At 40.7% G+C, this 13,965-nt stretch overlaps 1 protein-coding gene across 7 annotated transcripts in view; it reads right to left on the bottom strand.

The window, feature by feature from the left end:
- LOC115128484 (A-kinase anchor protein 9-like) overlaps window positions 1-13,965 on the bottom strand; it is a 138,620-nt gene that overhangs the window by 74,110 nt on the left and 50,545 nt on the right. For all 7 annotated transcript variants that reach the window (XM_029658349.2, XM_029658347.2, XM_029658350.2 and 4 more), the window contains 4 exons: window positions 10,529-10,589; window positions 7,526-7,885; window positions 4,409-4,702; window positions 360-458 (listed from right to left, as the gene is read on the bottom strand). In XM_029658349.2, coding sequence (XP_029514209.2) covers window positions 360-458; window positions 4,409-4,702; window positions 7,526-7,885; window positions 10,529-10,589 — 814 coding nt within the window. The remainder of the gene's footprint in view (window positions 1-359; window positions 459-4,408; window positions 4,703-7,525; window positions 7,886-10,528; window positions 10,590-13,965) is intronic.

Below are 13,965 nucleotides of genomic sequence, written 5' to 3'. Positions count from 1 at the left end.
TGCAGTCAATAGATTAACAGGATTTAATGTACTGAGGGTATAACATATTAATAACTACACACATCAAGGTGCCAAAAGTGACAGCCATCATCATGGGCATTCGGGGGCTGGTTGCATAAAAATAGCCTGAAGACATTTCAATTCACACTACTGAAAGTGAGTTTCCATTCATCAAACACTGAATAACATTTTGGGATTCTGAAAACAACTCTGAAGAAATTCCAACTAGCACTACTGAGAGTAAGTCTCCATCAAACACTGAAAAACTGCATCATCACTATGGATTCTGATGTCTCAACTCTGATGTCTTTTACACTGAGGTGGAAAGTAGCAACTGAACTGTAAAATAAAAACATTACCTTTTCTTTCTGTGAGACTCCGCTTTTCACTTGCACTTTTTCACTTTCCTTCTTTCTATTTGCTTTCCTCTCACTCTCTCCCTCAGAGGAATATCCCATCTGCAATAAAAAAGCAAGTAGCCTTAATTTATTCAATGACCAAAATGATAACATTCACAATAACATAAAATGGCTGTTTGATGCTTCGACTCAAAATGTTAAAACACTTGTGATGCAGTGGCGTGAACACTATGTGGTAGCTAAGCAAACCCCTACCATCGCCTGTGCACGTTTGTCAACTTGGTGGTGAATGTCTCTATACATGCAACCTCTTCCCCACACACACAAGGGGGAAAAGTAGCCTAAATGCATGCAAACTCCAGCTATGAACAATAAGGCAGTTACAGTTGAAGTCTGAAGTTTACATACACTTTGGTTGGAGTCATTAAAACTTCTTTTTCAACCACAAGTTGTTTACAGACAGATTATTTCACTGTATCACAATTCCAGTGGGTTAGAAGTTTACATACACCAAGTTGAATGTGCTTTTAAACTGCTTGGAAATTTCCAGAAAATTGTGTCATGGCTTTAGAAGCTTCTGATAGGCTAATCGACAACATTTGACTCAATTGGAGGTGTACCTGTGGATGTATTTCAAGGCCGACCTTCAAACTCAGTGCTGCTTTGCTTGACATCATGGGAATATCTAATGAAATCAGCCAAGACCTCAGAAAAAAAAATGGTATATCTATCTCCACAAGTCTGGTTCATACTTGGGAGCAATTTCCAAATGCCTGAAAGTACCACGTTCATCTGTACAAACAATAGTACACAAGTATAAACACCATGGGACCATGCAGCCATTATACCGCTCAGGAAGAAGATGAATTCTATCTCCTAGAGATGAACCTACTTTGGTGTCGAAAAGTGCAAATCAATCCCAGAAAAACAGCAAAGGACCTTGTGAAGATGCTGGAGGAAACCGGTACAAAAGTATCTACCGTAATTGCTGGACTATAAGCCGCTACTTTATTCCCACGCTTTGAACCTCGCGGTTTATACAATGATGCGGCTAATTTATGGATTTTTCCCGCTTTCACAAGATTCATGCCGCCAAAAAACTGAGCACCGTCACATAATGGGACGTAAAATCGAGCCCGCTCAAACTTCCCATCATTCTGATTACGGTAGTAATTTTGTCACCCTCATCATGGCAAAGACACGGAGAAATGCATATGATGCAGCTTTCAAGTTGAAGGCGATCGATCTGGCTGTTGGAAAAGGAAAGAGAGCTGCTGCACGGGAGCTTGGCCTTAATGAGTCGATGATAAGACGTTGGAAACAGCAGCGTGAGGAACTGACTCAGTGCAAAAAGACAACAAAGGCTTCCAGAGGGAAGAAAAGCAGATGGCCCAAAGTATTTGCAGCCACTCGACATCAGTGTAAATTGTGCATTTAAGGTGGCGCTCCTTGTTCAGTGGGAGTCTTGGATGACAAGTGGGGAGAAATCCTTCACTATAAAACGGGCTGCATGAGAAGAGCAACTTATGGTCAAGTCTGCCAGTGGGTCCTGACAGCGTGGAGCATTGTCAAAACATCCACTATCATCAACGGGTTTCGAAAGGCTGGACTGCTGCGTGTTGAAGGGGCAGCATGAGCTCAGCGGGGTATTTGCCTCCGGATGAAAGTGACGAGAGCGACAATGAAAACGATCCAACATCGGATGAAGCAATTCTGAGGCTATTCATCTCCGACACCGAAGGAGATGACTTCAGTGGTTTCAGTGCACAGGAGGAGGAAGATAGTGACCAAGTTCATTTGTTTCAATGTACCGGTAGGCACCTGCGGCTTATAGACATGTGCGGCGTATTTATGTACAAAATACATATTTTTAAATAATTCAGTGGGTGCGGTTTATATTCAGGTGTGCTTAATAGTCCAGCAATTACGGTATATCCACAGTAAAACAAGTTCTATTTCAAAATAATCTGAAAGGCCGCTCATCAAGGAAGAAGTCACTGGTCCAAAACCACCATAAAAAAGCCAGACTACGGTTTGCAACTGTACATGGGGACAAAGACCGTACTTTTTGGAGAAATGTCCTCTGGTCTGATGAAACAAAAATAGAATTGTTTGGCCATAATGACCATCGTTATGTTTGGAGGAAAAAGGGGGAGGCTTGCAAGCCGAAGAACGCCATCCCAACCGTGAAGCACAGGGGTGGTAGCATCATGTTGTGGGGGTGATTTGCTGCAGGAGGGTCTGGTGCACTTCACAAAATAGATGGCATCATGAGGTAGGAATGGTATGTGGATATATTGAAGCAACATCTCCAGACATCCGTCAGGAAGTTAAAGCTTGGTTGCAAATGGGTCTTCCAAATGGACAATGACCCCAAGCATAATTCCAAAGTTGTGGCAAAATGGCTTAAGGACAACAAAGTCAAGGTATTGGAGTGGCCATCACAAAGCCCTGACCTCAATCATAAAGAAAGTTTGTGGGCAGAATTGAAAAAGCTTGTGGGGGCATGGAGGGCTATAAACCTGACTCAGTTACACCAGCTCTATCAGAAGGAATGGGCCAAAATTCACCCAACTTTTTGTGGGAAGCTTGTGGAGGGCTACCCAAACTTTCTACAAGGATTAAGAGTCAGGAATTGTTAAATGAGTTTAAATGTAGTTGGCTAAGGTGTATTTAAACTTCCGACTTCAACTGTAAACAACTAATTTTCCAAGTTGTCTTCAACATTACAGGATTAGTCTTTAGTGTGTGTTAGAAGGACTCTCGTCACATTATGAACAACCCGGCATCCAATGTCATTATGCAAGTAATGACTAATCATGCAATAAATGTTTTTTGAAAAGCCTGGCGTTGCAAGGGGGTGTGTGTGTGTGTGTGTGTGTGTCAGCAGCACCACACCATGATTGTGGGCAGGACATCCACACAGTGAGCTTTCAAAATAAATTAATATTTAATTCAGCATAAATACTGTATCTCAAGCGTGTAAAACACAGGGCTTGAATGACAGCTCAAGTACTCAGATCATACCACAACGGTGCTTATATTTTCTCCCACACTTATCACTTATGAGGACATAGAATTATCTACTGTAAGCTTTCAGGGAAAGTATTTATTTTACCTTTATTTAACTAGTCAAGTCAGTTAAGAACAAATTCTTATTTTCAATGACGGCCTAGGAACAGTGGGCTAACTGCCTTGTTCAGGGGCAGAACAACAGATTTGTACCTTGTCAGCTCGGGATTTGAACTTGCAATCTTTTGGTTACTAGTCCAACACTAACCACTAAGCTACGCTGCCGCCCCGACCCAAGCACCATTACATTGAGGCTTGCTAGGCCCTTTACCAATGCCAAAAATCTAAACGAAAAGTTACTATGGCATATACTTTTTGGCGTTGCGTTAGTTTATGTCTCATACATACTTTTGGTGACAATGCTAGCAAACAGGCTACGGTCTTCCGAATGAAAATAAGCGCCCTGTGGGTGTAGCCAATATTGCAGCCGAGTGAAGCATCTTTGGTTTGACGTCACAGCCTCTTCGAATAGGAACACTTTGGACATGACGTGATAGTAGGCTATGGCTTAGGCTAAAAAAGTATTGAGAAAAAGAGCTAGAAGGAGAAGGAGCGAGGGAGACAACGAGTGTAAGGACACAGTGTTATCCTTCAAAAGGCCCCTGAAGGGTTTGTACAAAGCAAACCACACCATGTGAGGTATAATAATATCCCTCCCTAGGCGATCAAGTGGTTTAACCCACTAAGTGCTTCTCAATATGAGGAGCAATGGGTTAGACGAGACAATACTTGGCTGGTGAATGAAAATCACTCCACTTTCAAACTTGTCATTTAACACAGAACTACATTCAGCTTCTACGGAGAGTGGTTTTATGTGGTTAGATTGCATGTTTCGGAGAGCATAAAAACTCATCCAAGTCCTAAGCCTGTGCATCTTAGAAACTAATGCCAACCTCGGTGTCAAAACCCCAAATACAAACAATGAACACATGCTACTGTGCAAATCAAATACTATCCAGAAATCCCCCAATGCTAACCTGCTCAGATCCTGGACCTCTGCGGCGAAGCTGCTCTTTAATCCCATGGAGTTCCGCAGTCCTCTCCTCCAGCTCTATCTCCAGCCTTTCTTTTTCCTCCACGATCCTCCTCTGCACCTCCTCCAGAGAGATGCCCTTGGTGAGTGAGCTCCTAGGGGTCTGCTGCTCCTCTTCCACACCTGCCTCGTCCTCCTCGGACTGGGTCTGCATGGCTGAGGTGGTCTCGCGGGCGTTCTTCGTGATTCGGGCCAATTCGCTTTGCTGAGCAAACTCCACCGACATCTGAACTATGACCTAGGAGATATGCGTATGAGCCAATCATAGTGGAATGGTTTAAATGTAATGTTGACAAGTGAAAGGCAAAACATTTTAAAATTTATATTTTCAAATCAATTTAAAAAATAAAATACCGAGCTTCTACAGATTATTTTTCATTTACAAACATTTGTGCTAAAATAATTATGTTATTGATTGTTTGATTATGGCTTTTCAAATCCCCCAGTATTGCTATCTGCAGCGTTAGCTCTAGGCAAATATTGCAATTATTCAGCCATTCCTGGATCTGTGATCAAAAACGAGCTACATATGAACAATACCAAAATAAATTATCTAATGACTGCCTCCTCACAGCAAAATCTGCAGAGCTGGGAAGATTGTATCCCCCATATATATAACATTCCAGTGGTTGCAAGAATTTTGTATAGTAATTTAAATTGAAAAATTTTAAGTTTTGAATCAGTCGTTGTTTTGCATATCAATTCATAAACCATGTGCCATGGAATGGTTACATCGAAAATCTCTACCCAACTATTTTGCAATTTATATGGCACAGCTGTCAGTTTTTGGTCCTTAAATTAAATTGGTAAATGTTTTTATTTAACACACTTTTCTTTAACCATTTATGTTCTTTAATACAGGGCTGACAAAAGTTCCTTACTTTTTTCCCCTTCTACTTGCCTCTTCCATTTTTCTGGTAATGCTGCAATTAGTTGGTTGTAATTTTGGATAGAGCAGACATTCCCATATGTCCGTGTTAGCTGCATGTGTGACATAACTCCACCAGTCCTATTTATGATATCATTCACAAAAATTATACTTTTTTTAATTTTTATCAATTAGTATATCGGAGTTTAACCACAATATTTGTTGCATTATTTTTTTCTTTATTTTCAGGTGGGATTAAACTGAAATTGCAACCAACTTTCTCAGGCTTGTTTTAAAAAATTACGATATTGGAGATTATTTCCTTTTCAAACAACCGAAAATGACCAGGTGTAATCTGAATAAAGGGAAAAGGCCATTCTTGAACATAGGATGAGACATTCCTACCAATTTTCTAGAGAACCAGTTTGGATTAAATATAACTTTTCTATGACTGATGCCTTTAGTGAGAGGTCTAATGCTTTAATAATTTCTGCCCTCCGAATAGGCCCTTTTAATTTTGTCTGGCTTGCCATTCCAAATAAAATTGAATATTTTTTGTTCATATAATTTAAAAAGCAGGTCAATAGGTGTAGGCAAAACCATAAGCAAACAGGTAAACTGTGATATGACTAAAGAGTTAATCAGGGGTGGCCAGAAGAGGACTGGCCACCCCACATAGCCTGGTTCCTCTCTAGGTTTCTTCCTAGGTTTTGGCTTTTCTAGGGAGTTTTTCCTAGCCACTGTGCTTCTACACCTGCATTGCTTGCTGTTTGGGGTTTTAGGCTGGGTTTCTGTAAAGCACTTTGAGATATCAGATGATGTACGAAGGGCTATATAAATACATTTGATTTGATGATTTTTCCACAAAGAGACAGGTATTTTCCTTTCCACGGTAGAAAGATCTTATCTATTTTTGCTAACTTTCTATAAACATTTACTGGAGTAAGATAATTTCTTTATTTTGGGAATTGTAAACCGAGTATTTCCACATCTCCGTCAGGCCATTTAATTGGTAAACTACACGGAAATGTAACATTTGCTAGCAAAAGTATCTAGATACTTTATGATGCCGTGGAGAGATTCTAATCGTGGTTTTAAAACAAAACATGAATCATCAGCATACAATGACACCTTAGTTTTTAAGCCACGGCTTTCTAATCCCTTAATATTATTGTTTGATCTAATTTGAACAGCTAACATTTTGATGGCAATAATATATAGATATGCCGATAGTGGACAACCTTGTTTTACTCTAGATAGTTTAAAACTTTGAGATGTAGCCATTATTTACTATTTTGAACCTAGGGTTACTACACATAACTTTAACCCATTTTATAATTTGAAATATTCTAAATTGAAATATTCTAGGCATTTATATATAAGCTCTAGTCGTACTTTATCAAAAGCCTTTTCAAAATCAGCTATGAAACCCAGGCCTCGAGTCCCAGATATTTCATAGTATTCTATTGTTTCCAGTACATGTCTTATATTAGCTCCAATGTAAAAAAAAAAAAAAAAAAACTGTTTGATTAGGATGAAGAATATTTGACAATACCTTTTTAATTCTAAGCACCAAGCATTATGCTAGGATTTTTGCATCACAACACTGAAGTGTAAGAGGTCTCCAATTTTTTTATGGATTGGATCTCCCACTTCGGTCCTGTTTCAGTAATAATGATATCAGACCATCTTGTTACGTGTCTGATAATATACCATTTATATAGGAGTGGTTAAAACATGCTAATAATGGTCCTCTAAATATATATATTTTTAAATTGTGTATACTTCCACTGGTATGCCATCCAGCCCTGGAGTTTTCCCAGCCTTAAAGGCTTTAATTGCATCAAGAAATTCCTCCTCTGTAATTTGGCCTTCACATGAGTTTCTCTGTACAGATGTTAATTTTACATTATTATTAGGAAAAAAATCTGCACAATTAATTTCAGTTAGTGCATATGGATATGTTTTCTTGCTTGTTAGTCTTAAGTCATTCGACAAGACCAGTTTTGGTCATACTCTTCAAAGAACAATAGGACCTCAGAGATACAAACACGTCAGGAATGGAGGTCGCTCAGAATACGAAATTGCTCCTCGTTAGGAAATCAAGTTTTTTTTAAACTATGTAGAAAACATGATTTTCATACCTAAGTTTGTCTGTAACCTACAATAACTGTTCGGCAGTTAACTTCTTACCTTAGCTATCTCCTCCTCCACCCTCTCCTGGTGTCTCCTCTCCTGCACGCCTTGGTCCTCCGTGCTGGGTCCCTCGATATAGCATTTGCTCCCGTTGATGCCCTCCGGGTCAGTCTTCACCTGCAACCGCACGTCCTCCTCTCCTTCCTCCCTCACTCTCTCGCTCTTTTCCTGCACCCTCTCTTCTCTGAGTCTGCTGAGCTCAGCACAGTGTTGTTCCTTCAGCGCTGCCACCTCCTGGTGGTACTTGTGGTAGAGAGCTGTCCTCAGCGTCTGCAGCAGCGCCATCATGCCCATAGACTTGGCTGGCCCGCGTAGCTCCGTGTCCAGACCCACCAACAACGCATCCTCCTCCACCAGCTAGAGACGAGGGGGAGGAGTGGACAAGGAATAGGATGGGGAAAGGATAGACACAGACATTAAAATAAATTAACCAGAGGGAAACGTATATGGAAGAAAAATAGGAGAGGAGGCGAGAAAAATATAGGAATTGAGCAAAAGAGGGAAAGATCCAGAGGCTTTTCAGAGTGTGTGCCCCCTCCCTTCCTCCTCAGCCACCCGCTGGAGAGAAATTCAATGATTCTACTTCCTATGCCTTCAAGGCTGAAAGATGCACTGATAAATAGAAGTCAGACATCCTATAGAGGAGAGTTTCAGTTCGGCTAGAGCACCACTACGTCAAGCTACAATGGTAAGTCTTTCCCTTTTCTCTTTTTTTTCAGCTATGCCTCTCAATTAGTGAATCGTTATTGTGCTATAATAGCGTCTGGTGTTGGTTGCTCTCGATTACTCATTTTCCATCTACTTCCCCCTTTCCCTCCACCTTTCAGTCTACTCCATGCATTCTACATCTTTCTCTCCCTCACCAGACAGCTCTCCATTTTTCCTCCCTATCTCACCCTTTATTTCTGTCTTTTCTTTCTGTCTCCCTCAATCTCTGAGCTCCTCTATTCTCTGGCTTTCTTCTCTGATGTGAGAATCAGCGTCTCACGCTGATAGACCGGAAAGCAAGGGAGGTAGCGAGAGCAAGTGAACAAGCGGGAGGTGGATTGATCGTGAGACTTGACTGAAACGGACCAGGTCACTCATGTAGAGAGAATCGTCCTTTAATGCAGGCGAAGACTTGATTACGGTAATAGTATATACAGTTGAAGTCGGAGGTTTACATACACCTTAGCCAAATACATTTAAACTCAGTTAACAATTATTGACATTTAATCCTAGTAAAAATTCCCTGTCTTAGGTCAGCTAGAATCACCACTTCATTTTAAGAATGTGAAATGTCAGAATAATAGTAGAGAAAATGACTTATTTCAGTTTGTATTTCTTTCATCACATTCCCAGTGGGTCAGATGTTTACATACATACACTCAATTAGTATTTGGTAGCATTGCCTTTAATTTTTTTAACATGGGTCAAACGTTTCAGGTAGCCTTCCACAACAAGTTGGGTGAATTGTGGCCCATTCCTCCTGATAGAGCTAGTGTAACTGAGTCAGGTTTGTAGGCCTCCATGCTCCCACACGCTTTTTCAGTTCTGCCCACAAATGTCCTATAGGATTGAGGTCAGGGCTTTGTGATGGCCATGCCAATACCTTGACTTTGTTGTCCTTAAGCCATTTTGCCACAACTTTGGAAGTATGCTTGAGGTCATTGTCATTTGCGACCAAGCTTTAACTTCCTGACTGATGTCTGGAGATGTTGCTTCAATATATCCACATAAATTTCCTCCCTCATGAAGCCATCTATTTTCTGAAGTGCACCAGTCCCTCCTGTAGCAAAGCACCCCCACAACATGACGCTGTCACCCCCGTGCTTCACGGTTGGGATGGGTTTTTTCGGCTTGCAAGACTCCCCCTTTTTTCTACCAAACATAACGATGGTCATTATGGCCAAACAATTACATTTTTGTTACATCAGACCAGAGGACATTTCTCCAAAAAGTAGATTCTCTGTCCCCATGTGCAGTTGCAAACCGTAGTCTGTCTTTTTTTATGGCGGTTTTGGAGCAGTGGCTTCTTCCTTGCTGAGCGGCCTTTCAGATTATGTTGATATAGGACTCGTTCTGTGGATATAGATACTTTTGTACCGGTTTCCTCCAGCATCTTCACAAGGACCTTTGCTGTTGTTCTGGGATTGATTTGCACTTTTTGCACCAAAGTACGTTCATCTCTAGGAGAGAACGTGTCTCCTTCCTGAGCGGTATGACGGCTGCGTGGTACCATGGCGTTTATACTTGCGTACTATTGTTTGTACAGATGAACGTGGTACCTTCAGGCATTTGGAAATTGCTCCCAAGGATGAACCAGACTTCGAGGTTTACAATTTTTTTCTGAGGTCTTGGCTGATTTCATTAGATTTTCCCATGATGTCAAGCAAAGAGGCACTGAGTTTGAAGGTAGGCCTTGAAATACATCCACAGGTACACCTCCAATTGACTCAAATGTCATTTAGCCTATCAGAAGCATGATATAATTTTCTGTAATTTTCCAAGCTGTCTAAAGGCACAGTCAACTTAGCGTACGTTAACTTCTGACCCACTGGAATTGTGATGCAGTGAATTATTAGTGAAATTATCTGCATGTAAACAATTGTTGGAAAAATGACTTGTGTCATGCACAAAGTAGATGTCCAAACAGACTTGCCAAAACTATAGTTTGTTAACAAGAAATTTGTGGAGTGGTTGAAAAACAAGTTTTAATGACTCCAACTTAAGTCTATGTAAACTTCGGACTTCAACTGGAGCTAACGCTAGCATCCACGCTATGCTAACCGCTTACATAACCGGCGCCTCGACTCTTCAACTTCCCCTCGGATAAAAATCAGTTTAGACGCATGGCGTTTCACTACAGCCTGCCACCCAGGGATCTGGGGAAGATTTTAGCCAAAGGCAGCACTCCATTCATCCCCCTCCTCCATCGCTCGTAGTGAAATCAGGGTTTTTGCCTCGAGAAGAGATGGTGTGTGACAGGAGAAGATTTGGCTAAGTGAGAAGGGAGCAAACCTGTAGTTCCTCTGCGTCCTCTTCCTCGGTCCGCAAGCCAAGCTGGGCAGCACTGGACAGGCTGAAAGACAAGGCAGAATTAAATATAAAGACCGAAGACATTAGTGAATGGTAAAGGGTAAACAAACATCCACCATACTGAAGACAGCGTACTAGTGAAACTACAGGTATTATTTTTCAACATCTGATTTTTTTTTTTTTTTAGGAGATTGAAAGTCATGATTTACTTTAAGTCTGAAGTTCAGTTAATTTTCAACCACCCACTGTGTGTGAAAGTGCCCTGTCTAAATTCCCCTTTGGGATTAGCTAACTGGCACCATTCTATCAATCAATGTCATCATGGGGCATGTACAGTGGGCTGTAATATTTGAAACTTTGTGGATAGAAATGTAATGCATAGAACCGACATACAATTCCCTATTATTCTACATGACAGAAGTACTCTGAGGGTTATTCAGATAAGCAATCATTTTTGTACATGATACATTTCTATCTGAACGTTAGGTAAACAAGCCCTGCCCTGAATAAGTCCTCAGGCTTCGATACCAAAAGGCTCAAAGTATTAATATAATTTAACAGCAGGGTGCAGTAGTATCAGTTAATCATACCCATTAGATTAGAAGATGGTTTATCATAGCATAACCTAACGTAGCATGCATAGAAAGTCACTTAAGTAGAGTCCTTACTTTCATTTTTCAGGGGAAAATGTTGAAAATAGTGTATCCCTAAAAGCCAGAAAGATCCTTTTTATGACAATGCCACTAAGGGTGATCATAGTGAGACTGTCCTCTACAGTAGCTGGTTAGCAAGACTACTCACCAGTGGAAGTCAAAATACCCCAAATTAACATGCAACAACCCCAAAGTGTGAAGACGGCAGTCTGTGTCCATAGACTACTTATCAGGGTAAACAAATATATTTTCAAATTTGGGAGAATTATCCCTTCAATTTTCTATTGATATGGAAACACCTTGAGGATGGCCAAATGGGGAGACGGATGTTTTTTCTCTTTGCCTAGAGATGTTGGGCAAGAGAAAGCGTACTTTGTGGGTTAGTAATTAACATGCTTTTAAACACCATGTAAATATTTCATAAACTGGGCTGTGCTGCTGGCAGATAAGCTATCATTGCTTCACTAGACCCTCCCAGTGTTTTGCATGTGAAGAACTACAGTGGGGCAAAAAAGTATTTAGTCAGCCACCAATTGTGCAAGTTCTCCCACTTAAAAAGATGAGGCCTGTAATTTTCATCAAAGGTACACTTCAACTATGACATCACATTGTAGGATTTTTAATGAATTTATTTGCAAATTATGGTGGAAAATAAGTATTTGGTCACCTACAAACAAGCAAGATTTCTGACTCTCACAGACCTGTAACTTCTTCTTTAAGAGGCTCCTCTGTCCTCCACTCGTTACCTGTATTAATGGCACTTGTTTGAACTTGTTATCAGTATAAAAAAGACACCTGTCCACAACCTCAAACAGTCACACTCCAAAGTCCACTATGGCCAAGACTAAAGAGCTGTCAAAGGACACCAGAAACAAAATTGTAGACCTACACCAGGCTGGGAAGACTGAATCTGCAATAGGTAAGCAGCTTGGTTTGAAGAAATCAACTGTGGGAGCAATTATTAGGAAATGGAAGACATACAAGACCACTGATAATCTCCCTCGATCTGGGGCTCCACGCAAGATCTCACCCTGTGGGGTCAAAATGATCATAAGAATGGTGAGAAAAATCCCAGAACCACACGGGGGGACCTAGTGAATGACCTGCAGAGAGCTGGGACCAAAGTAACAAAGCCTACCATCAGTAACACACTACGCCGCCAGGGACTCAAATCCTGCAGTGCCAGACGTGTCCCCCTGCTTAAGCCAGTACATATCCAGTCCCGTCTGAAGTTTGCTAGAGAGCATTTGGATGATCCAGAAGAAGATTGGGAGAATGTCAAATGGTCAGATGAAACCAAAATATACGTTTTTGGTAAAAACTTAACTCGTCGTGTTTGGAGGACAAAAAAATGCTGAGTTGCATCCAAAGAACACCATACCTACTGTGAAGCATGGGGGTGGAAACATCATGCTTTGGGGCTGTTTTTCTGCAAAGGGACCACGACGACTGATCAGTGTAAAGGAAAGAATGAATGGGGCCATGTATCGTGAGATTTTGAGTGAAAACCTCCTTCCATCAGCAAGGGCATTGAAGATGAAACGTGGCTGGGTCTTTCAGCATGACAATGATCCCAAACACACACCCCGGCAACGAAGGAGTGGCTTCGTAAGAAGCATTTCAAGGTCCTGGAGTGGCCTAGTCAGTCTCCAGATCTCAACCCCATAGAAAATCTTTGGAGGGAGTTGAAAGTCTGTGTTGCCCAGCAACAGCCCCAAAACATCACTGCTCTAGAGGAGATCTGCATGGAGGAATGGGCCAAAATACCAGCAACAGTGTGTGAAAACCTTGTGAAGACTTCCAGAAAACATTTGACCTCAGTCTTTGCCAACAAAGGGTATATAACAAAGTATTGAGATAAACTTTTGTTATTGACCAAATACTTATTTTCCACCATAATTTGCAAATAAATTCATTAAAAATCCTACAATGTGATTTTCTGGATTTATTTTCTCATTTTGTTTGTCATACTTGAAGTGTACCTATGATGACAATTACAGGCCTCTCTCATCTTTTTAAGTGGGAGAACTTGCACAATTGGTGGCTGACTAAATACTTTTTTGCACCACTGTATATCAAAAGGTCAACCTGAAGCATTCAAATTGGCTACTGTCTGAAAGCGTAACTATTGTTTTTATTATACCCTCTGGGGATCAATAAAGTTTATTCAATGAGATTCAACTGCGACAGACATAATCAGAGCCCTATGTAATAATGAATACTGTATCGAACAAAAATAATAAAAGCTAAAACCTGGCTGATAATACCTACAGCAGATAATTTGGTCATTTTTATATCAAAGTAATCCAGATTTAAAACATTAAATGGATAAATAAATGGATCCTCATTGTCAATTGTACCAACACCATTATATAGTAGGGATGTACATCTTTCCCTTTCAAGAAGATTCGATACGCATCTAGATAGGTGAGCTCCGACATGATACAGGAATGATATGTTTTAGTTTGAAACGATTAGTTGTGATTCAGTTTGATTAGAGAACAAATCGACAGATGTGATACACTAACATTTGTTGCATAAACACATTCATTCTCCTTTCTAAAATAAAATCTGCTACTGATGGAGCTCATGAGCTGGGCCTCTCTGAGCTGACTTCTGTGTGTGTGTGGTGTGTAAATGATGCATGTCTATGGTGTATGTACGACTGTATGTAGGCATCTGAGCTGAGCCATAAGGGAGACTAGGCATCTACCACTATCAGATTAGGGGGATGATGTAGCCTGTTTTTTGTGCCTCCACTTTGGT

The sequence above is a fragment of the Oncorhynchus nerka genome, linkage group LG4, assembly GCF_034236695.1.
Source record: "Oncorhynchus nerka isolate Pitt River linkage group LG4, Oner_Uvic_2.0, whole genome shotgun sequence".
Taxonomy (NCBI): Eukaryota; Metazoa; Chordata; class Actinopteri; order Salmoniformes; family Salmonidae; genus Oncorhynchus; species Oncorhynchus nerka.
This window is presented reverse-complemented; position numbering and strand designations above follow the sequence as displayed.